This window comes from Nannospalax galili, unplaced genomic scaffold (genome assembly GCF_000622305.1).
Source record: "Nannospalax galili isolate Female #2095 unplaced genomic scaffold, S.galili_v1.0 scaffold382, whole genome shotgun sequence".
NCBI classification, from domain to species: domain Eukaryota; kingdom Metazoa; phylum Chordata; class Mammalia; order Rodentia; family Spalacidae; genus Nannospalax; species Nannospalax galili.
Genome location: NW_008348685.1, coordinates 324,094 through 350,085, shown reverse-complemented (window position 1 = coordinate 350,085; position 25,992 = coordinate 324,094). Strand labels below are relative to the sequence as shown.

Genomic DNA, 25,992 nt, shown 5'->3' with positions numbered 1-25,992 from the left:
GAAAAAGCCGTTTGCTGTACAGTCAACAACTCTTGATGATCTCAGTGGTCATTCATCTGCACAGACACATTTTCACCCTCCGCTTCTCTGTTGTGTTTTCTGTCACTTCCCAGCATTGCATGTTGCTATTTCCTTTTTCAAATTTGAGTCATCTTCGAAGAATTTTACACTTCACATTTATGTCTAAGTAATTCTCTTAATGTGCCTCATTGTGAAGATGCCTAGACCTTAAAAATTCTGAAAATCTGAAGTCATGTAGACATACTATCCTACTGGCTTCTTCCCAGGGACCTTGTGTATCACAATACTTAGAAGAGAGGTGAGCCTCAGCCTAATGCCACTGCCCACCAATGTGCTCATCTCTTCTGGAAATGCCACAGTCCCCCATATCTGACCCCAAGCCCCTGTGTCATAAAACTTAAGAAATGGCAACTTACAGGTGAAGGTCTCTGCATTGCCTCCCTGGGCATTAGGCCTCCAATCTGTCTGAATACTTGCCCTGCTACGTTTTCTGTATCCTGAAGCCACATGGTATCACTATGTACAAGTCACTCCCTAATTTAAGACCCTTTGGAGGAATGAAGCCACAATGAGGTCCTGGTGGCTTATCTCACTTTTGCCCACCTCCTCCCTGTTGCTGTTACACCGGTCCTCTCTCCCACCGCGGGGACAGGGGATGAGTAGGCACGGAGTCAACGACACAGACTCCAGGAGACTCACTGTGTTGCAAGCAGAGTTCTCGTTTATTGCATACGAGGGAGCAACCTTTATACCCCTCCCTGTCCTCGCATTGGTCCCCGAGTCTGACATGTTTCTCTCTCATTGGTTCTTCGGGCACGTCAGCGATCTCCAGGTCTCCTGGCAGAACTCAGGTTAGGTCATCAGACTCAAAACAGGAAGTGCCACCTTGGCCTGTCCCTCCACAATCCACCCTTTTGCTTTATTAAGTGAAGGCAGGGCAGCAGCTAACTGTCCTCCATTATTTACAGTTGCCCCAAAGGCCTGTCTTAGGTTGTCCTCCTCACAAGCAGGCCTTGCCTGTCATAGGTATATGCTATGACCATTAGCATGTCCTGCCTTAGGAGTACCTGTTGTGGGAGGATCTTACCTGTCATTGGCATAGCGAGTACTCTCTTGTGATTTTTAACTGCCTTCAAGGTGTTGGTCAATGACTGTGGGAAACATCTTAGGCCTCATGAATTTTTGCAAGCCAGGTCTTGATGACTATCAGTGGGGGTCTTGTCTCTGGATCGTGTAAGTGCCATGAGGAGCTGGGTGGTTATTTTATTAGCATTTTTTTGTCTGCGCATATACTGAAGAAGACACTTAAGCAAGAGGATTAGTACAATGGCAATTCCACCTAGGAGGAGCCAGGTGACCAACCATCAAGGGTCGAAGAGTCTTTTTATATAATTTAAGGCAGTTATTTCCTGGGTCATTTGTAATGTCAGATTAAGAAATCTCTGTGATCAGTTACCCTTTAGGATATTTGCTACCTCTTGTCTGGCCTTGGTAATATTTTTAATCTGATATAGGGTAAGGCATATCTGGGGGTATCACGGGTCACATTGGTAACCTCCTGTGCTTTTGAGGATCTCTATTTCCTCTGCAAGGAGGTCTATTTGTTGTTGTAGATTTTGGATAGCAGTATAAAAATGTGCATTTATAAGGGTCTGTGTGTGCAGGACCTTAGCATAATGAACAACTATATTATTTAAGGCAGTAGCGGTTTGAGCAATCGCGACCGGCCCTGCGGAGGTGGCGACCGCGATCACGATGCCCACTGATATGCCAAAATCTCTTTTAAATCTAGTCTGTTGTACTATCTTTACTGCGTGGAAATGAGAGGCATTAGTGACCGGTACCCATAATAGGCCGGAGAGGTGCATTACCACTGCTCTGTGCGATTGATTTTTAGAGCTTGCAACCCTCATCACTTGTGCAATTGAGTAGGTCATCTGAGGAATTTGTAAGGAGGAAGAAGAAGGGAGGTCTAATGCAGGTTGCCGTAGGGGTAAATGTAAGCATTCTTTTGCATGTGATATTGACAGACTGTTTCCATGAGTTGTTAGCAGAAAATGTGCCATTGAAGACTTGGCCGCCTGCTATAAACAATAAAGGCTTAATATCCATGCAGGCTGAGGGGCTGCACAGTGGCCAGTCTCCTAACATGGTCCTGAGCATTTCTTATGGATCTCTGTGGGCATAATCTGATGACTGAATGGTACTATTGCCCCAAGGCAGTTTATTCAAGCACCAGATTTTGTTCTTTTCCAAGATATAGTAAGGCTGAGAGACCACCTGGCAGAGTCTCCAGGGTATGACATCTCTAATATCCAAGGAGTAACTCTGTGGGATGGGAATCCAAGGCCTCTGTGCCCCATCCGGACCTAAATTGACAGCAAAGGCATAGCTAGTGGAGGGAGTGGGTCCAGGGAGCGTGGGTGTGCATGCCAGAGGAAGGGGAGGGAAAAGAGATATATCACAAAGTGGTTCAGCTGCAGGAGGGTTTGTGGGTGGTGGTGCAGGTTGCCTAATGTTGCTCCAAGGGTATATGGGGGGAGTGTCTCTGCCGGGGGGTGGGGGGCTGTAGGACCAGGTGTCTGTCTGGGGGGTTTTACTGGAACTCTGGTAGGGTCTGAGTCTGGTTTGGGGGTGTCCGGGTCTTCTGGGATTGTTGGGAGGGATTGGATGGAGAGAGTGTGCATTCTTTGCTCTTGGCAGTGTTTATTAAAGGAATTAAGAATATCCTCCATGGAACCGGATTTGATGGGTATGAAGGGGGGGGGGCTCTGCCCTCCTGTACCTCCCGTTTTCTTGAGAAGAGGACTCTCATCCACATATCAGGATCCCACATGTTCTCAGAGGAGATCCATGGGGCAAGGATCGAGGCCTCAGTCCAAAAGTCCCCTAGGTCATTTGTTTTTACTCTAATCCCACGGGAGGTTAAATATCTGGGGCTCCTTGCAATGGGATGGGAAGTTTTCCATGATGGAGGGAGGGGATTTCTCAGTCCCGAGTCACGGAGAACCTGCCCGCAATTTTAAGAGACTGGCCAGTGCCCTAAGGGCTCTTAACTGGTGGTTGCTTTACGGATTGAGGAGTGAACTGAAAGTAGAAGAGACAGGGAGGAAAGAGCGATGTTTTGGAGCCAGGTGGGAGTGCTTTGTGGGGGACTCCCGTGGTTCGTTAGGCCATGGCCATATGCCCACATGGTGTCTCCGGTCGTGGGACACCCTGTCAGGAGGGTGTCCATCGTTCTGTCTCCTGGATGGTCAATCCTTATGTGGAGACGCAGGGTGAACCAAGTCATTAGAACATGTGCACTATGGACAGACAGACATGGGAAAAAGAGAAGGCAGCCCTCAGTCACTCACCAGAAGCAGAAGGCAAAGGACAGCTAACAGAAAGGGGCCTACTCACCAAAGAACACAGCTGGAGGGGATTTACGAAGAGTCAAACGGTGAGGACGGTGGGATCAGTCGGCAGGCAATCTGGGCAGCAACAAGGGAAAATGAAGAGAATGAAAAAGGAAATTAGAATAAAAAGGCCCAGGACTAGGTAGGGGATCCGTGTAGCCACATTGGGCACCCGTTGATGCTGGTCCTCTCTCCCACCGCGGGGGCAGGGGATGAGTAGGCCTGGAGTCAATGACACAGACACCGTGAGGCTCACTATCTTGCAAGTAGAGCTCTTATTGCATACAAGGGAGCAACCTTTATACCCCTCCCATTGGTCCCCGAGTCTGAGATGTTTCTCTCTCATTGATTCTTCGGGCACATCAGCCATCCCCAGGTCTCCTGGCAGAACTCAGGTTAGGTCATCAGACTCAAAACAGGAAGCACCGCCTTGGCCTTTGCCCGGCACCTCCCTATGTCCCCTGGAGCAATCTCCAGGTGTCTCCTTGGGAAACAGGCCTGAGCGCCTCCTCCTCAAGTATGCGATAAAGATCCTGCTCCAATACTCCACCTCCTTCTAACTCTCTTACAGTAAAGGCTTTCTGCTGTTTTAGAAGTCAGTGTACAGTGTACAAGCTTGTCTTCACCCAGAGAAGTCTGATGAAAAATGACTTTAAAGCCAGAGTGCCTGGGTTCAAATGTAAATCTGGATCTATCTAGCTAGGTGATAAGGCTCAGGGAAGTTAAACAACCTGGCCATATTTTCCTGAAATGAAAGAATAGAGGCAGCAATAGACTGTATTAAGCAAAGCACTGTATTCTCCCCACAGCGTGCAAAGCTAGCACACACCGAAGCTCAAGAACATCTTTAGAATGATACTGAAACTGAAGGCAGACTTTAGAATACTACCCCCATCATCCTGAATAAAGCAGAGGGAGAGAGCCTGAGCTCAGTAACCTATGTGGAAGTAGGAGTTTGTAGCCAAGGGGCAGGTAGGAGTGGATGAACAGAAAGTTAGAGGAACCATTAAGGAGAGTGGGCCTAAATCATCCAGCAGGATTCTTCCTGAAGGTGGAACAGGGTGATCAGACAGCAGCTGGGGGGTGGTAGACCTGATTACACAAGGAAGTAGGTCTTGCTAACTCTGGACCTTAGGCAGGATGGCACACATGACCCTAGCAGATGTTCAAGAGCAGACGACAGTGAAGCGTTTTTGTCAGTGGCCTCATTGGAAGTTCGGTATTTGATTAAGACCAGCAAAAGCAAACATGTTAGGATGTATACCAGCATGCACGTACAGGACTAAATACAGCTTATTCATGACTCTGTATGACCTTTGATTTGAGGTATTCATTTAGGATCTTGGAACGTATCTCCTGCGGACAAGGAGGCACCTTACATTCAATATCTCATTCATCCTCCCAGCCAAAGATCAAAAGGTACTCAGAAGCAGGGTAACTGGCTTCACGGAAACCTCTGTCTGTCCTGAAATCCAAGGTCATACACAGTGGATGAAGGCATGGAGTCGGCGGCACCTTTGCTCAGACACTGGGATCTTCATAGTTATACCGTCTTCCTGTTCTCCTTCCCAATTCCTTAGTAATGTTAATAGGCCAACTTGGGGAAAGGTTACTACAAGAGACATAGCCATGGCTACAAAGGATTGCCCCAAGTGTCTTCATCATCACCTGCCCTCGGATAAAGCATGTTTTAATACTGACTGACATTTTCCAGTGATAACAGTTTAGCAAAGAGAGAAACAGTCACATTGGGTTTTCAGTCCCACTCTGAATACTGTTCTGTGTGACTTCTTCCCCCGTTATCCCAGGTTCATCTTCATGAACAAGCTCGCTCCTCCACCATCAGCTGCATTGCAAAAACATCTCTTTCGTAACAAATTTGCACTATCATGGTGGGAAAGTACTTGATCTAACCCAGAGAACTCTCTTGCAGGGGGACTGAGGATTTATCGATAAGAGTGATCATAATCCTCTATCTTTGTTTATATCAGTAATTAATGCAGTTCAGGAGGGAGCCCTTGAAACCTTGTATAAGCAAGATTTATCCCCTCTGGAATAGATTACAGCCATATGTCACTGCTCAAAAGGTAATTGGTACGTTTCATTAGAAAGTAATTGAAAAGATTTATTGTAATGCCCTGTAATAAACAATCTCAATAAGCATTGTTGTTAGCACAGATATTTCCACTGTGTAAAGAATTTGCTTTACATCGAAATATAGTATGTGCTATGTATCGTTCTCAAATTTCTCTTTGAAGTTTTTACTCAAGGTAAAGAAGAGCAAATCTTTGAAACAAGACTTTCTCTTTATGACCCCATGCCTTTATAATTCTCATGACTTACACTGACAAAGAACTTCCTTATTTTATATCCCTCAGTTAAAAATACCCACATGTGCCTGGCTTGGTGACATATGTCTGCCTCTGCGTTCTGGGATTAAAGGTATATCTCTCTGTGAGATTGAGTCTAGTTTGCTCCACATAGCAAGTTCTAGGCCAGCTGTGGCCACAGGGAGGCCCTGTGATCAAAAGAAAGGCAGAAGTGTTTCAAACAGTGGACTGAGGCAAAGAACTTAGAGGCTGTGAGATTGGGCCATAAGGTGTCTGTCTCTGAATGGAAATGTGCCAAATAGGACCTGTCTTTCAAGGTCATAGTTGAAGTGGGATGATCAGCATAAAAAAAGTAGACAAATTCTTGAAGGACCTAACAAATGCTACTATCTTCATCTCTATTAGTGTCTTCCTACTATAATCATCTAAGAAGAAACATCCTGAACTCCAGGGTGAGTTTTGATTTAAATCACATTCTAAAAGAGAGCAGTGGGTGCAGGCATCTTTTTCTCCATTTCTGCTCCTAATGTCAAACAATAATCACGTGAAAACAGTAAAATGTACAATATTCACAACACCAGCCACAGGCAGGATTAAAAAGTATTTTTAACCTCCTCCACCCTCTCCTGAGTTTTGTAAAAACAGATCAACTATCCCCAGAGTTTTGTGTCTCTGTGAGCTAAACCCCTTCGTTCTACAACAACTTGAGACTAAGATTATAGAAAGCAATCCACAGATTGAAATGCAGTCATGCTCTGACAGGGAGGCCCCTGAACCATTATGAAGACAGCCAGAGAGGAGAGAGTTAAGTCATTTTTGCTCCGCAGCCCCTTCCATGAAGCCATGTCTGAAAGCACTTCCCTACCCAGTTTCACAACTGTGCTATGAGAGTACTCCAGACCTAAACACACATTACCAAAAGACTGAGTCTTAGTTAGGTACACAGCTCAGTAGTAGAGTGCTTCCCTAACATGCACAAAGCCCTGAGTTTGAGCCCCAGCATCACAAGAGAAAACAGTGAGTTCTCATGACCTGTACTTTAGAGATAGGTTAAAGTCATGTTTAGAGAAGGTGAACACTTTACTAAGGTCATATAGGCTCCATGCTGTGCCTGCTCACTCTACGTTATTGGGATTTGTCCTTCTCTAGCTTGGGCTGGGAAGGTCATAATCTGAACTAGATTTATCTTCTAGGAGACTATTTTGCTCATATATATTAAGATATTGAATTAGTCAATTTCCTACTATGACAAAAGGAAAAAAAAAACAAAGGAAGAAATGATTACTTTCTAGGTGTATATCTGTGTTCTTGTGTTCGTGGAGGCCAGAGGTTGATCTCAGGTGTTTTTCTCTATCACTGTACACCTTATTTTATGAGGCAGAGTCTCTTCACAGGCCCTGGAACTTACCAATTCACCTAAACTGTCCAGCTAGTGAGCGCCAGGGATGCTCCTTTGTCCATCTCCTACCCAACAACCCTGGCTGGAGGTTATAGGGACAGGATGCCGTGCCTGGTTTTTATACATGTGTTAGGGATGCAAACTGAGGTCCTCGTGCTTTCATGGCATGGTGTTACCCACTAAGCCAGCTCCCACAATCTGAAAGGTTTATTTTGAGTCAAGGTCTCAGTGCAAGATCATCAGTTCCATTACTTGGAGCCTGTCGAGAGATGGAGCACTATGGTAAGAGCTTGTGTTAAAGGAAACTGTTCACTTTGTGGAAGCCAGAACACAGAAAGAGAGCATGCATGTGCAAGCAAGGGACCACAGACAAGATACAGCCTTTAAAGGCTCGCCCCCAGGGACCTGCTTCTTCTAAGACCTGCCTAATAGTCCATTCAGATATGAGTTCATCAGTGGGCTAATCGGTGGCATATGCCACAAAGAAGTGGTGCCAGATTCGAGGAGGGGCAAATGCTGTGTGTCATTTAAACCAAGCGAGAACCCGGCCCTTTCCCACAAGTGTTCTGTTCTAATTTCCTTGGTGACTGTTACTTGAACCAAAAGCATGCTCTGTTTATTCAAACAGAATATTAGGCAGGGTATGGGAAAAGAAGTGGAAACACTGTCTTACTGGGGAAGACTTTGCCTTTTCTGACTCTCTGCTGACCCAGAAGGGCATACAAAACCACAAACAGATGTCATCAACCTGTGCCCTGTGTTGTTTGAAACACACACTGTGGCTAATGTGTTCTTTTCAGTATGCTTCCAAGGTCACTGTTTTCAGCAATGATATTTTCATAAGACGTACACACACTATTCTGTCGGGGGCAAGGAATGGTCATTAGGGAGAATAGAGAACATAGTTCAAGAGTAAAGGTATGTTTAGCTTCCTTTCTAAAAGTTGATTACAAGCAGAGCTCAAGGCCTAGGAAAATTGTTTACACTGTTTTCCTAAAGGCTAAAAATCTAATAGCCTAGCACATGGTAAATCATTATTTTCCCTTTAAATAGCAACCAGAATACCATATTTGCATAACTTAAGGTTCACATAAGAGATTTCAAGGAAGTGCTGGCCTTTCAGGTGGGTTTATGCCCCCAGACTCTTCCCTCCAAGAATGCTATCAATCCCCTCTAACAGCCACTGATTCCATGGAACATAAAGCAAGGCAGAGACAATGAAGTCAGAGAGTCCTGCTTAAAAAATACCCATCTCTTCATGGGGACTAGGTGGTCTTGGGCCAGACATTCTCTCATACTGAGTCTCATCTCTCCAATAGAGTTTCTACCATATCCTACGAAGGATACCCTGAGAATTCCCATACCTTGTGAGATTCTGAAAGCAGAGTTGGTGGTGCTCACTACACAGGGACCATTGCTATTAACCACTCTCAAGTCACTTTCCAAACACGCCTACTGATTCATTCAGCTACTGACTTCCACAGAATCCTCCAACTCATCATGCAGAGCCCAAGACCAGCACCATCAGCATCTCTCCTTATCACTTTTAAATACCGGCTTGGGCTTCCCATGTTATCACTGACTATCAAAGGATTCTGAAATGGTAATACAGGAATGCAAATACAAAGGCTGGCTAGTTACTACTCAACTTACTTATTTCAAGGATGGAATAAAAATAGAAAATTTCAATTAATATCTAACAGAGAACCATTTGCTTTCATTTTAAACTGATCCACTTATATCAACTGAAATATCTTTCTACGCAAATTAGGTCTTCCCAAAATTTCATTTGACCATTTGATTGTATTTCACTTCCCCCCATATCCTTAAAACATTTGCTCTATTGGCCTAACATTTACTCATCTTCAGTAAGTAGAAGCAATTTTACCGTAGCACTGACAACAACGATTCACATGTGAAAGAGCTGAGGTTGAAATATCTACTCTGCTGCTGGACCCCAGCTGTGTGATCTGAGACTTTACCTCCCATGCTTCACTGTCTGTGCAATGGGGACAGTAGCAATAATAATAGTACAATTAATGACATCCTTCTTCTACAATAGCTGCATATACCATTAAATGTTCCAAGAGCATTATCTATGCACAGAGCCTTCAGTATGCAATGATTGTAACCTGCAACATTTTCTTAAGCACATTTTACAAATTGGGCCCAAAGAATGGTATTTGGCTATGATATATTACTTGCTGTGTTACAATCTAGGAATTCGAAGCTCATATATTTTGTTCCCCACAGACAGGGATTCCCCAGTAGCACACAAGTAAGTGAAAAAGAGTACTCTCAAAAATTTCTACTGTGTTTGGCTGGATGATAAAGAGGGTGCACTGCAACCACTTGCCTTATAATGCAAGATTTCTTGCGTTGTAATCCTGACACAAAGCACATTGTTGTTAATCTTGCAACACCCGCATATGGATGGTAAACATGAAGTATGTTTAGGGCTGAGAGAAACACCCAGTCATGGGCTATTCCAACTCTCTCATCATATAGAGATGAATGACTCTCCAGAGCAAAGTTAATCACAAACCTGGTGACAAACATCTACTCCTAAGTCCCAATCTAGTGATCCTTCTGTGACATATTGTATCATAGGGCTGACCTGACTTCCAATTCTGGTCAAAGCTACAGCCTTTTTTTAACTGAGCATTTGTTAATTTCTCCATTTAAATTCCTAATTATAATAATTGACAGCCTAGCTCTCTGTTACACAGCGACTGGGTTAGCTGCATATACCATAAATATTCCAAGAGCATTGTCTCTTATTGAGAAACATGAAAAAGTGTATACATAATTTCTTTGTTTCTGTCTGACTTTAGAAAGAACTGGAATGGGAATGTAGTTGGAGATGGTAGGGTAGAGGGAGGATCACCATGAGTCTCTCTGGAAACTACAGTTACGATGTCTGTGCTTCCATATATAGATACCTTGAAAACCACAGGCAGTGAAAGCAAAATATGTGAGCTCCGTATCCCTACATTATTGACTACTAAATCTCAGCTTCTAATCACACTTCAGAAGCCGCTAAACTATGAAAGAAAATGTTTGAGTTCAGTTTTGACTTCTAGCAGAGGAAATTGAGTAATTTCACATTGTAAAATTGAGAAACTGTCAAGATATTAGTCTCAAAGTCCTTGAAGTTTTAGCACTTCACTTAGCAGTCAAAAACAGCACGAAGAAAGATGGAGTCCTTTGTTCCCTTAACACTGCGTATTGCTAATTGAAACTATTCTCTGTATTCAAGTTCCTTTTAAAGTATGTCATGTGACACTCTTTATGATGGGATGTTCTTATAGATATGGAAAGAATAAGCAAAGCCAGAGAGGAAACTTGAATCAGGAACAGAAGACAGTAGCAATCCTAACCAGGTTAGGAGGGAGGAGGAATACACTAATGGCTGTCAGTTATTACCACGGCCTGTATGCGTGCATTTCATTAGAGCTCCCCACGTTCCCACGCTCCACAATAGTCCTATGAGGAAGGTGCCATTATCCCCTATTGGACACGAGAAGCAGCTCAGCCTTAGAAAGGCTTACAGATCAAACGCCTAGTACAGGACAATGTACTTGAATCACCCTGAGCCAAAGCACCCTTCCTTAAACAACTGACCTATGCTTTCTCCCAAGAAACTGGAAAGTAGCAGAAATTTGCCAACATATTAGAAGAACCAACAAAGGTTTCTGAGACATTTCACATGGGAAAGCAATGCCTTCATGGAAAACCCAGAAGATAACATGAAAAGTATCATCCCGACAACACCACTCTGTGAATCACTTCGATATGAGATAACACTGATGCAACTCCTAATGGTACTCTAACTCAGCCTCAAAAATTAGCTCATACTGTCCAGAATAATATAAGGAAGACAAGGAGAAAACAGTCATCTAGGACCCTAGTCTCTGCTCAGATATAGCAGAAGCACTGTGTTAAAGGTTAGGTAACAAATCCAAGAACATTGTTGTAACAAGTATTTACTGAACACTAAGTATGCTGGGTGAAAACCCAGTGGAATCACCCTCTCTTAAAGTTCATCACCTTGAGCAGGAGATAAATTAAGCAAAGACATAATTACAAACTATGTCCAGTGGCATGAAGGAATATCACTGAATGATGGAAGGGTTAGTCAAGGAAGGTCTGTAATAAATGACATTTTAAAAAACTTTTAAAGGATGAGAAGAAAATAGACATATCAGTAATAGAGCATGTACCCACCATCTCCCTGCTGCGAGATGACTCAGAAAACTGCTTTACCTCACTCACTCACTGTAGAGGTTAAAGGAAATTTCAAAATAGCCAACAGGCTTGTCTTTTTACATTGACTATATTTACCTATAGATGTTCCAGATAACACAGTGGGTTACAAGATTTCTACCCAATGTGGAAAACTACTCTTCAAAACCCATGTCTATGGGATATTATACAATATACTAGCTAGGACTCAGGAGACCTGAATTAAATCTACAACTCTCTGGGCATGTGGTGTTGGCCACAGTGTTAAATTTATCAGAGTTTCAGGACTCTGTCTCACCAATGGGATTGACTGGTACTGAATGTCAGATGGAAATTATCCAGGAAAAATGCCCAATGTGCATGGTATGGATTCACCAGTATAAACCTGTCATCAAACTTGACAGTGGACATCATTTAAAAACCCCGGGATTCTGAGGTTCCATTGAGTAACACTCTGAGAAAGTTTAATTCAAAAATCGACAAGGAGTCACAAGGATAAGACACCAGACAGCATTATGAATCTTCAAACTGAAAGCTAACTAGACTACAGAGCTTATTCTGAGGTAGCCAATAATTTGCTCTTAAAACTGTCTAGCTCAAAATCTCAGCATTTCTTTAGCACATTACGTTGATAAAGATTTGTTCCTTAATGCTTATCAAACAGCATAAGTAAAACATGAAAGCAAGCTTTCAACAATTTTCTTGAAGAATTAAACTTTGAGCTTTTGAAGAGTCAATGAGAGCTAATAAACTTCCAATCAATGAAGAACCCAAGAAATACATATACTTTAAAAATTGCCATAAGTTATTTATCTTCATAGGTTTAGATACGTTTAAGGAATCTCACTGAATTAACAAAACTTCATATGCACAGTATCATTAGATTAGCAACACAGAAATGTAATAGACCCATGAGTTAGCATTAAAAATCCACATTTTATCAAGAACAGTCACGGACAACATATACAACAGTCGTCTCTTAAGATTAAGCCACAAGAAAGTTCCAGCCCTGTTGTAGTGATGGTGTAGCTCTCATAGCTCAATGCATTATATACGTATTTGTATTAATGCTATTCTAAGTCAGCCTACATATTGCCAGTCACATAAAGGTATATGTAATTCATACACAATTATGTATAGTACACAATACATGATAAACTATGACCTAAGTTTACATATGCTATACTTTTTATCATTATTTTTAAAGTGTACCTCTATCTACCAAAACCATAAAACAATTTTCCATGTTGTGCTGGCAAATGGCTTATAAATCTCAATGCTTATTTTGAGATGAGGCAATTGTGTGGTTGATCCACGCCACTTAGATTTGCATAAATACACACTATGATGTTTCCTACCAACTCATTCCTCAGAATACTTCTCCATCATAAAGAGTTATGTGACTATATATTAACTACCTACTTTGGTTTCTTAGAGTGCAGCTTAGGTTACCTATCGCCCCCCCCCCCCCAAAGTTATATAGCTTGATCTTCCCACAGTGCAAATATAGGGTTCTACATTAAGTTCAAAGATCTTAGCACACGTATTAGTATGTGTCTGTGGTACTCTACACCATCTCTGTGTGGAAAAATTGAAAAATATATGGATGAACTGGCATTCTGATATAGTGTTGGTGGAATTAAGTTCAAAGATCTTAGCACACGTATTAGTATGTGTCTGTGGTACTCTATACCATCTCTGTGTGGAAAAATTGAAAAATATATGGATGACCTGGCATTCTGATATAGTGTTGGTGGAGCATGACCCCAGGTCACAACACTCCCATGTGATTCTGACCCCAGTGAAATTTCACATCCAAAGTGAGAACTCTTCAAATACAGCTATTTTGAATGATCAAGTCTGCAAGGATTTCACACTTTTTACAAGCTTTTTCTGAACTCCTTCCTTTTCCATCATAATGGTTTCTGATCAAGTTGAGATACTGGTGCTAACCCTCTTTCCTCTCAGCTACCACACACACTACTTGCTTTTTATGGTGTTTTGAAGGTTGCTCCCCTATGTAGCAAACATCACCATCTCCATTCTCTTGGGATAGAAGCGAAATATGATCTAAAAGCCTGTCTAGGTTTGAAAGTGATTAATGTAGATTCTTATGATGGAGGAAATGAAAACGAGAAATCTGGATAAGTAATCACTGTTTCAACAAAAACAATTTCAACAAAAAATGAGCCAGAGACAGAGAGAACAAACTGATAATGCCAACAGCAAGTAAATTATTCCCGAGTTTCCAAAGCAGACCTTGTGATAGCATTTAAAGTTTTGTGGGAGTTTTGATTCATGAGACTTCTAAGTATCACCAAGATGGAAAGGGGACATGGTTGCCGCCCCACATGTCAGAGGTGGTAAAAATGGATTTTAAGCAGGCAGAGAAGTAAAGGTTTTGGATGATTGCAGAGCAGTGTCAGAACATGATTTGATAGAGAAACAATTCAGAGCCTCATAAACACAGAAGACATGACTAATTTTCTCCTTGTCGCATTCCCTGGTTCAAAGACTGCATGTCCTCCAACAGAAGCTGTGACACTACCTCAGTGGTTGATAAGCAGAGGCAGAGCCTTCTAGAATTCTGGTGAGGGTGTGGCACCCTTTCCATTTATAAGCTGAGAATTTCGGGGGGGGGGTCTTCACACTGATAGGAAGCAGTCTACACCATGAATTAGCTATACAACTAAATCCCCAATGAAGTGTATTTATCTAGTCTCACCACTCAAACACAGTTGCTTTCCATAGAAACTGATGTTTTCAGTATTTCTCTTATAGTCTTATATATACAATGCTATCTCAGCAATACAGATATATGGCACCAACTACAATCAAATATAAACATGCCCCTTTATTCTCTCTATTTCTGGAGATTGTACAACTCCAATTCAACTTATGTAAAATTGAACTCTGTATCTCTGCTTCTACTCTTCCCTTCCTTAGTGACCGAGCTTTACTATCTACCAGTTACAAATCCAGAACTCTAAAAATCAGCCTGCATTTGGTCTACCATAAGTCAAGTCCCAGTCTTCTGAGACCCAGGCAGCAACTCTATAGTCAGAATGCCTGCAAGAATCAGAGAAAAGGGAATACCAAGAGATGGATTAATTTTAAAGAACTGGCTTCTGCAAGGATAGAAGATCATATTGCTTTCTCATTCCTATCTGGACACCTGGCAGTGTGGTCGTGATCTAAGTCGGAGGCTTCAACAGCACAAATTCATCAGCATAATTCTAGCTCCAAGGTCAGAAGATTGACATCTTAAGTTGACAGGCAAAGGCTGCTCTGGTTTTTTTAAATAAAAACTCTACTCAGATCATCTTCTGCACATATCTTGAAGTTAATCTCATCCAGAAATACCCTCACAGACACTCAGTGACTAATGTTTGGCCAAATATCTGGGCAAACATTGGTCCAATAAAGTGGTCACATAAATTAACCAGAGTGATCTTCACAACATATAGATGAATTTATGTTGCTTCCGGGGGGGTGGAGAGCACGCCTTTATTATCTCATCATATTCTTCAAAGCTGTTGTTCACTTACCTCCCATTATATTCTCTGTCTTCTTTGAATTTCTTTTAGCATGAAAATTTTCTTCCTAAAAGTCTTTGAACCTCTGATCCTTTATAAGGCTCTCTCCCTTTCTTAACATGTCAAATGTGAGCCTTCCCAGACACCAGCTCTTCCTGCCATTCAGCCATAGTTAGGACTCATATAATACCCAGTCCTTCTCTGTCTCAAGTCTTTACTCTGTAAACAAGGAATGATTTACTATACTTCGTCCTCAACAGGAAGCGAGCTGGATAGCTCAAAATTAAGTCTATCTTGAATATAACTGCAGCTTCAGGTTTCTGCATTATACCACAACTTCCATGAAAGTGTTCTGACCAAGCTGGAGATGAAGCTCAGTGGTAGAGCCCTTACCTAGCATGGTCAAGGCCCAGTGCTCAAACCCCTGAACCAGGGAAAACAAACACACATGACAAAAATAATCTATTAACCAAATGATGAGCCAGTTCCTAATGGATATTTAGAAACAAACCAGTTTCTGACAATTTAGGATACAGACCACATTTTCATGTCACCTTAGACTAGGTTTAATAAGTGTATATAAATCAATCTATAAGCTGTATACTAGAAAAGGAGGGCTGATTCAAAAGAATGTTCTGGGCTGGTCAGGATTGCCTTCCATCAAAGCAATTCTCACAATGATTTTGCTTTAGAAGACAAACTATTTCTGCTTTTCTGAGGGAAATTTTCCTCAAGTGAAACTAGTCAATTCATTTCTTAAACTTTCAGAGTAGAACCGTAGGCTATTCTGCATAGATTTTTCTGACTCAGGATTTAAAGGCAGACCTACAAACTTGGAAGCTTCATTTATAAAATTTAAGAACCTACTGCATATTAGGAGATCTTGAAGGGCTTAAGAGATAGCTCAATGGTTGAGAGCACACTGCAATTGCAGAGGACCCAAGATCAGATTCCAGCACCAAAGTCAGATGGTTCACAATAAGCCTATGACTCCAGTCCCATGGGCGGTCTGATGCCTCTGGCCTCCATGTGTCTCCATATATACATGTGCTTACCCAGACACAGACATACATACACATAATTTAAAATATAAGCCTTAGTAAAAGAGATCTTGAGATTCAGAGTAACTTGGTTTTGCTTAAAAGCAGAATCTATCTAATTAGAAAAGCCCATTTCTTCTTCCTGTTCTCTCGTGCTTTCCTTTCATCTATTTTCTGTCATGCATGTTGAAATTAATTCCATTAACTTAATGGGGGTGGATTTACAGTTGAACTTTGTAAGCTGAACTACAGTTCCCAGAATTCCTTCCGTGAGTCAGCCTGGCTGCATGATGTTTAACAAGTAAGGAGCAGAACCTTTTCTACCAGAAGGGAAGGTGCCGAGCACCAGGTAGTGGTGGAGATCACCTGCTGGCTCACTTTGTTATTGTAGGACAGCATCCCGGACTTAAGCTCTCCTGACTTACACTGGACCCTCCTTCTGCTTCCCTAAGTCTTAGGCCAGGCACACACACAGTGCCATGAGGAAAGGCATTTTTTTTTTTAATTCACCGAAGTAGATTTAGAATGATAGGAGGCTATTTTGGGTACCACTCCTTTTGCATCCATCATTCCATCCTCCCGGCATTTCCCTGCTGATGTCAGCTCTACCATCTGACACCAAGACAGCAGCCTTTAGTGCAGACCACTGAATCACCTCTCCCAACCCCAGAAGGCCAGATGTCTATACTCAATTTCCAGCACTCTCGCTTGTAGAACTTCTCCTTCTCTAGTTGGTCTATAATCAATGACGTTCTAAAGAATTTTCTAGCACATTGGCAAATCTTGGGCTAGATATAGTTCTCAGAAAGTTGGTATAGCCTTGAGTACAGAAAGAAAATCAACATTCCAACCTTTAAAACTGGGGTGATTTTGGTATACGGGTCAATTCTAACTTCTTTTGAAACCTGACTTGGAGTGCAGCATTGTGGTGGTTTTAAGATGATGGATTCAAGAACTACAGAAGTGTGGGAATCCAGGGAGGCAATCTGAGCAGTGAAGCCAGCTCTAGCTTCACAGACTTTACTCAAGTGCATGAATGCACCGTCATTCTCTTGGCCTTGTTTCTCATAGGAACAATACATAACTCAAGCCCATAGAAGGGGTGTGTCTGAGAAGAGAAATCACCAATGACACATGACCTCAAAATGCCAAGTTCTCAGTGTACAGAGAAATAGAATCGAACCCCTCTTCTCTTTCCCACCCCAACACCTCCGCCCAAACAGTACAAGAAGCATTACCTGCCTTGACTCTCAGCCTTGCTTGGTAACTTCAAACCAGTTCTTGCTCTAGTTTGTAGCCTTAATTCATATTCCCCAGGCTAGCCTAACATCTCAAGCAAAGAAATTAACACCCTGTGGGCTAAAACTGAGGGGTAGCATCAGCGGTAAGTGGAAATGGATGTATCCTCTCTACAGGAAATTACCTTAAGTGCAGGTCTCAAAGAATTTCTTCACATAAAAACCCAAGAGATATAAACTCACAATCAACGAGGGCAAAAAACTCAGAAGCAAGAGCCTGTGAACTAGAGAGCAAGGGGAGACTTTTATGCCCACAGAGACTTCAGGGATGGGAATTAGCACACAAAAGAATACAAAATAGGCAGGCATGCCAGACATAAAAAGTCAGAAGGTACAAAGCAAAGGAATATATAAAAACTAATAAATCATGAAATGAATGAAACAAAATTTCTATAAATGAAGATATAAAGCAAAACCCCAATCAATATGAGGAGAAATAAAGGTAAAGATAAGTCAATATGAAGATATACTTAAAGAATTGTTTAGAAAGCAGAGACAGAACATCAGAATGAAGCTGTCGGATCTGGATCAGAGGGAGGACAAACATGAATGGGAACAGAGCAGAAATAATTTTCAAACACGGATCCACTGAGAGGTGTCCGAAAGTATGGAGAGACATGAATTTAGAGTTTACAGAAGTTCGATTAGGTAAAATCAAATTAAATCTACCTGTAGGGGTTCAGGAGATGACCTGGTAAAGTGCTGGCCATGCAAGCCTGAGGACCTTGATTCAGACCCACAGCACCCAAAAAAAGCCAAGGTGTAGTGACGCACACCTGGAATCCCAGCACTGGGGAGGCAGGGACCAGAGGAGGAGCCCTAAAGACTTGCTGGCCGGACAGTCAATCCAAATTGTTGAGCTCTGAACCTGAGACTCTGTCTCAAAAACTAAGGTAGAGAGCCACTGAGAAAGACATCTGACATGGACCTCTGGCCTCCACAGCCATACTGCAGACCAAAGATAGGAAGCAAAAGATAAAGAATCTCACAGTTAAGAATATAAGTTTGAGTGTTATGCCTGCATGTGTGTAAGTGCACCCATGTCATGCAATATCCGTGGGGGACAGAAGAGGGTGTTGGATCCCCTGGAACTGGAGTTATGGATGGTTGTTAGTCACCACATGGGTGCTGGGATTTGAACCCAGATATTCTGTAAGAACAACCAGTTCTCTTAACCGCTCAACCACCTCTCCATCTGTCAGGTGGCTTTTAGTGACAAAAAATGAGTGTAGAAGATCCTCTGCCTATTGGTTTATTACACAAAACATTTTCTGTTGTGAGACTGTCAGTTCAAAATCAATAAATAATATGTCATAAACACATCTAGAGATCTATTGTGTGAAATCTCTTATTTTTAAAAAGTACAGAATCAAAGTAACTTTTTATAAGACTCATTGGCTAGAGGAGCAATAACTACAATTTAAAAACAATGCTTTGGGGTATTGTTCACATGTATATGAATGCATATATTTGAGAAAGGTAGGAATTAAATAAAACAGCTATTTTAAAAGTTAAAACAACTGGTGAATTAGTCAAATTTATTTGGAATGAAAAGATGAGGAATTTATGAACAAGAAATGAAGATAACAGAGAGAGGGCTAATGAAAGCAATGTTAGGTCGGTGAAATTTAAAACTCTCGTAGGGTGAAAGAAGACATGATCACCAGTGCAGGGTCAGTTAAATTACAAAAACTTTGCCAACTCCAATCTTTAGGTGAAATGGAAAAACACCAAGAAACCACCCTGAGAAGAATCATAAAACCATATGAAGCAGTAATCGTTTTTAATAAAAATAAGATGCTACTGATATGGTAAATCCATGTGGAAAAATGTTAAATTATTGAACTGTGTCAAAGAAAGCCTAACTAGAGAGATACATTGATCATAGGTGGAACTTAAGCCCAATCAAAGCTCTTGTGCCAAGGACATGGCTCAGTGGGTTAAAGTGCCTGCTCCCAAACCTGGCATGACAACCTGAGTTTGATCCCTAGGACCCACATGATAGAAGAAGAGAACCAACTCAGGCAAGTTGTCCTATGACCTCCACGCATGCAACATAGTATATGCATGAGCCTCCAAATGTGAACATTCCCCCCACACAAATATTTTTAAAAGTGCTCCATGTTTCCTTGTAAAACTTAAATTCAAAATTATATGAAAAAACCAAGATTACCTAAGAAATTTTTCAAAAAGAGAAGGGTTAGAAGTTCTGTCCTGTCAAGAATACAGAACTATAAACCTTTAAATAAGTTGAAATAATTTAAGTAATTTTCATGGATGGAAAAATAATATCATGAAACAGACTACAGAGCCCCAAAACATAGGGATATGGATGGCTTTGGAAATACTCATGAGGGTTTTTTGACATGAGACATATTCATAACAACCTGCATCGGAGAAACCCTGCCCTTGGGCCATGTACAAAAATCAGTAACTAATGGGTTATAGACATAGTGAAAAAAACAAATATATAACTTATGAAGACAGTCTAAAAGGTCATGATCTCACTGTAGGGAAGAATGCTCTTAGACACACAAAACAAACCCTACAAAGGAAAAGATAACTCATCTACACTAACCAACCCTGAAAGATGCAGTGCTGTTCATACAAAGAAGCTAAATAGAGAACAAAAAGGCGAACCACAAAGGAAAAGAAGGAATTATCAGTATTTAGAACTGCTTTTTCAACATGTGCATTTCATAAATCACATCAAGAAAATTAGAATACTTACCCGTCAGGTAAGATACCATAATCACAACGGTGTTTTTTTCCAGGGTGAGGCTTATCCATTGCACTCCAGATGTGCTGACCGCTGTGATTTTCCCAAATGTGGGAAACTCAACTGCACTATTTGGGGGGGGGGGGCTGTGTTTGCGCTCTCCCCTGGGGGCGGAAAATTAGAAGTAAAAAATTAAAATGAAGTGGTATAAATGATGCTTAATTCCTTTGCTAATTAAGGAAATTCAGTTTTAAAAGACAATATCATTCTATTCCTCGCTCATTTCACAAGTAACACCATCAAACGTTAGCATGAGAAAAGGAGCAGCTGCAGCTCCACATGTCACTAGGGCGAAAGTTGGTTTCAGCAACCATTTTGGAAAGCTACTTTTTATGTTCTTATAATATTGCAGCCATGCCTTGCCAGAACTAGCCAGACTACTCTATGTTTACGAGAGAGTTCTGCATATGTGCACCAGGAGCCATGCATAGGAATGTGAATAGATTATTTGTAGAAACAGAAACCTGGAACCAGATGTGTAACACAGCAATGCATAAATAAGTCACAAAATACGATGACACCAGGGTAGGAGAATATGAAAGAACCTTGTGCAGGAATGCACATGAATGTCAGGATCATACTGTAGAGGGGGAAATGGGATCACTGCTGCACAAACAAGGGGAGTTATTCTTAGTAGAAAGCTAAACACGTGCAGAAAAATACAATGTATCAAGTAGGCAAATGTGTAGCTGTGAAGAAAAGCAATTGAACAATAAACACAAATTCCTAATAGTACTTATTACTGTAAGTAGAGTTATTCTTTATATAAAGCTAAAAACACGTAGAAGTAGGCAACATATTAAGGAGGTAAATGCGCAGTCATAAAGAAAATCAAGGGGGCCAGAGCAATGGCTCAGCGGTTAGGAACACTGGCTGCTCTTGCAGAAGACCAGGGTTCGATTCCTAGCACCCACATGGCACCTGACAACCGGCTGTAACTTCAGCTCCAGGGGACCCGACGCCCTCTTCTGACCTCTGCAGGCATTGAACAACATGGGTGCACCTACCTACATGCAGTTATTACACTAACACACATAAAATAAAAATAAGAATTAAAAAAAAGAAAATCAAGAATAAACACAAAAGTCCTATTAGAATTTATTACTGAACAGGTACAAAATCAAGATGATGATACTGGGTGCTACAAAGGTAAGAATTTCCCCGTTTTTTGGTTGTTGGTGGTGGTGGTGGGTTTTTTTTTTTTTTTTTTTTTCTCAAAACAGTGAGTGTAATAAAGGCCCCTTGCACTGCAAATCTTTATGCCACCCTTACATTTTTAATAAGTATTTTGCATGTATTTGTGGACTCTAATGTGTCTAAAGAATCCTGAGTAGCATTTAAAAGACGAGAGAGGGCGCTGACTGCACAGCATCCCCATCAGGTCCCTCACATCCAAGCCAGCATTGCTGCTGTGCTGGGACTTCCGTTTTACCTACAACTTTCTTGAGGGTCACTCAGTAGTATCACCTAGTCTCTGTGGGCACCTGAGTTTATGATCCTGTGCCAACCCTTCTCAAATGCACCCCTGAACCAACACACATGTTGGTACCTCCCCCCTGATCCTACTGAATCAGTTACTGGGATCTGCATTTTCACAAGTTCTCTCAATGCTGTGAAAGCACCCACTTGAGAATTGCTCCTCTTAGGACCTGGACAAGCCCCTGACCATTCCCTTCCTGGCTACATCTTTTTCTTAGAGGGTTGGACTTCTTTTTAATGGAAGCAACATTGATTTCCAAGAACCAGCTGAGTTCTTAACTTCTCCCTATCAGCAAGATGGATTCCTCCATTTTTCCTTGTTCGATGCCATGTAAGCAACTGTGTTGTAGTCATTGATCTATGGCCAGAACTGGATGGACATCGCTTCAGGAGTGCTTAGACCTCTGCAGCTCCCAAGGGCTCCTGGTGAAAGATGAGGATGTGAGCTAACTGTAGTGAGTCAGCCCGAACATCGAAGGCCACTGGAGGAGTGGTGAGGTAGAGCCACAGGAGATGCTCCCAGGAGATGTTCCCACCTGGTTGTATGTGGCCCTTCACAGCAGGACAGTTGAAGAACAGCTCTCCTTTTTTTAAACTGAATTTTTGTGAACTTCATACAATATATTTTGATCATATTAAGGCACCCTGCCCTATCTGCACCTCTCTCCTAACACTGTCTCCCCACCAGATTTCATGTACTGTCACAGATGTTAAGACCTACTGAGCCTAGTTCATATTTCCAAATGCCCTTTGGTGTGAGTCCATCCACGGGAGCCTGGGTAACCCATGTAGCTTCACACCCTTAAGGAAAATCAACTTGTCCTCTCCCACTAATTATCGGTTGCCAGTAGTTCCTCAGCTGAGGTTAGGGCTTCTTCCCCACGTCCCCATGCCTACACTGGCTTTTGTTGAGCTTGGGCTTGCATGGGTCTTGTTCATGCTGTCCCCATTGCTGTGAGTTCATATGAGTAGCTCCCAGGCTGGGGTTGGTAAGGCAGCAGACATATGTTTTAATTTATAGTTATGAGAATTTCAAACATACACATAATGAAATGTCATATCTACCCCCCACTTTCCCCCCCAATATGTACCCCTCCCACCTTCATTTTTTTTTCGAATAACCTACCAAGTCCATTTGGTGCAGCCCATATGTACATGGGTATGGGGTCATCTACTGGAGTATGGGAAACTCACCCATGGTAACATCCTCAGAAGAAAAGGATTCTCCCACCCCCAGCAACTACCAACCACCCATAGCTCCTCGGTAAGGGGTGGAGCGTGGAGAGCATCTATGCCATCTATCCCAGGAATTTGGCATTAGTCATTTTTCAGTCCATACAGACTCATACCAAATTCTTTTAAGTCTGGATAAGCATATGGAGTCAAATCATTTCTAAGGAGCTTAGAAAAGCTTTCATATGGAAGAGAATATGGCCAGTACTTTAGGGAGATGTAGGTGTGTGTGAAGTATGTCAAGGAAAAGAAAAATCTGAGACATGAGTAGGGAAGATACAGCAGTGCAGGTTGGACCTGACCTAGTCCACTGAAGAGGGAGAAATGAGTTAAAGGATGAGTTATCTGGTAAAACAGAGAAGGAAGCAGGGATGGAGGAAGGAGGAAATCTGGGAAATCTGGAAGACGGCAGCGTCATTGCCGAGCTGAGCCGACAGCAGTGTTAGGACAGCATATGCATGCTGTACGGACAAAGCATCAACATTAGTAGAAACAGGTGTTAGGAAAGTCATGCTAATCTGCCTATACCAGACAGACTCTATAGGAGAGAAAGAAATACAAACAGTCCCATACTCTCTTCCTGTTTCAAAAATAAGAAGAGATCAGGACCATGACACAAGCTCATGGATTAGATGGAAGTCTAGGCTTGACGGCCCTTCCTGGGCATCATTTCCTTCCTGCCTCTGCAGTAACAAAACTCCCTCCACATTACACCAAGGTTAATTCTCACAGATGAGAAAAGCCCAATGCAGATGTAGCAAGCCATGTAACAGGGTGAACCACTCCCAACTGGGCACCTCGGTGAGGGTCTTTTGAGGAGAAGGTGGATTAGGGGGATTGTTGTCACAGAGCAGTAAGTTCAGGAAGAGAAAGCTAAGACAGAGTCTTCTGTATTTAGGACTGTAATAGACCTGTTGATTCTCTTTGTGGCTCCATTTCACTTTACATGGGAAAACACTGAGGAAAAGGCTGCTGCCCAGAACCAGCTGAGAACAGACAGAAAAGGGTGGAGAACCCTCCGTTCCACACCTGGGTAACAAGGCAGGATTGCTCAGTGGTGGTGTCTCACTGGCCAGCATGCCCTTATAGCCATGTCCTGGGGCACTCGAGGGATTGCCTTGCCTGGAATGGAACAATGGAGTAGAAAGGTCAGAAGATAGTGCAGAGGAATGGCATTCCTTTTCAACATGGTCAAAGTGTACGACACCTACAAACAGTAGCTCAGGAAAGTGGTCTGATTTGAGGGTAATTGGAAAGCCGTCGCTGCGCTGAGGTTCTGCTCCTTTACTGAGATGCTTTCTCTGTAACAAAGAGGGTCTTTGTGCATCCCCTCTGATAATACTGTTAAGATCCAGAATATTCATCATGGGGATTGTTGAGCTCTCCTTGATACAAAGTTAGGCAAAACACTTTTAAAGAGTATGAGCCTCTGGTTTGTTACCATAATTATCTTAGAACAAGATTGATTTTCTTACATTCATTAAAACTGACTCATCTGTGCATTTTTACAAATGCATGAAAATATGCAATCACTACTGCACTGCAGTGAACACAGATATCAGAGTCCCACCATCTAAAACATCCCCTCATAGTGTTGTCCCAACTAGTTCCCCTCCCCAGGCCCTAGCAACCACTGGTCTGTTTTAAATCTGTATCACATGGCGGTGTGAATAAGTGTCCCCTATAGGTTCCAGGTATTTGACTATGTGGTGCCAGTTTGTGGCACTGTTTTAGGGAGTTTGAGAGGTATGGCCTTGCAAGAGGAAACGTCACTGGGGGCACCTTTGCACTCTCTCTGCTTCCTGTGAGTGCTCAGCTTTCTGCTCCAGTAGCCTCCTGCCATGCCTCCTTACCATGATGGACTCATCCCTCTGGAACTGTAAGCCCAATAAACTCTTCTTTCTATAAGCTGCCTTGGCCATGATGTTTTATAACAGCAACAGAAAAGTGACCAATACGCCTGGTAAGGGTGATGTGATCACAGTAATATTGTTTGTACACGTTAAGCATCCCTAATCTGAAAAACACTCAAATGCTCCAGACTCCCCAAATGTTTTAATGCCACTACAAAGCCAGGTTTTGGAGCATTTGGGCTTTTCAGCTATGAGATGGTCAATGAGTAAAGTCTACTTAAACATTCCAAAGTTTAGAAAATTCTGAAACATGAAGCACACTTTGTTTCTAAGATTTTTCAAATAAGTAATGTTCAGTCCATAATAGTAATATTTAACACATATTCACATTCCTAATTCATTAGTAACTACTTGAATCACTTTGTAGATGAGACACGTGAGGCTTTGGGAAACTTTAGGAAGGTAAAGAAGAAAGACTTGACCATGAAGGGGGCCACTCCATGGCTTGACTGCACAGTTGTCTCACTCTTCATTATCTGTATGTTGGGGAGGGAGCATATATACACATGTATGCCGGTGCCTAAAGAGGAAAGGAGGGGATGTCAGAGTCCCTGGAGCTGGAGTTACAGGCATTTGTGAGCTGCCCAATGTGGGTGCTGGGAACCAAACTCAAGTGCTCTGCACTCTTAACTACTGAGCATTCTTTCAGTCTCCTTAGAACAATTGTCTTACCTTTTATCTGATTGCACCTCCGTAAGATACATACAGTAAGACAACGTGGAAATAATGCCTAATAGTTCTAGAAAGCTAGGATTTAGGAGCCTCTTAGTCTTAAAAACAATCATCAGTTAAAGATAAAATGAAGCCACAATTCTAGAATGACTTTCTTAGAACCTTTGTGAAATACAATGAAGATAAAACGTCAAGCCCTCTTATAGACCTGACCAAGTTTTTCAGTGCAATACTGTAATGCTATTTCAATGGCCCGAGCAGCAGCTTCTTAAATTTCCTACGGAGGGAATAGGATCTTTAACACTTGGCTTGTGTTTTAGGTTGGAGTCCCCCACCCGATCTCTGGTGATGGAAGCCCCGAAAGGAGTAGAAATCAATGCAGAAGCTGGTAACATGGAAGCCACCTGCAGAACCGAACTGAGACTGGAGTCCAAAGATGGAGAGGTAAGGGGTGGGAAGGAGAGAAAGCCAGAGTCCACGGGTCCAACAGGCTGGCCTTCCCCCAGGACAGTTTGCATTGAGATTGTTCTGACAATGTATCAACCCAAGGAGCCTAGAAGAAGGTTTTGTTTTCTGGTACAAGTAGTTGAACAGCATGATTATAAGACAAGCCCACAATACACAAAAGTTAGGATTCATTATTTGTGAA

The 25,992-nt window shown here is 42.1% G+C and overlaps 1 protein-coding gene and 1 non-coding gene across 2 annotated transcripts in view; both read left to right on the top strand.

The window, feature by feature from the left end:
• Positions 1-25,992, top strand: part of Sgcd (sarcoglycan delta) — a 440,866-nt gene that overhangs the window by 405,430 nt on the left and 9,444 nt on the right. Inside the window, exon 9 of the mRNA XM_008845949.3 lies at positions 25,664-25,787. Coding sequence (XP_008844171.1) covers positions 25,664-25,787 — 124 coding nt within the window. The remainder of the gene's footprint in view (positions 1-25,663; positions 25,788-25,992) is intronic.
• On the top strand, positions 19,991-20,153 carry LOC115072486. The gene has a single exon (XR_003851540.1). It is a non-coding gene; the product is annotated as a U1 spliceosomal RNA (small nuclear RNA).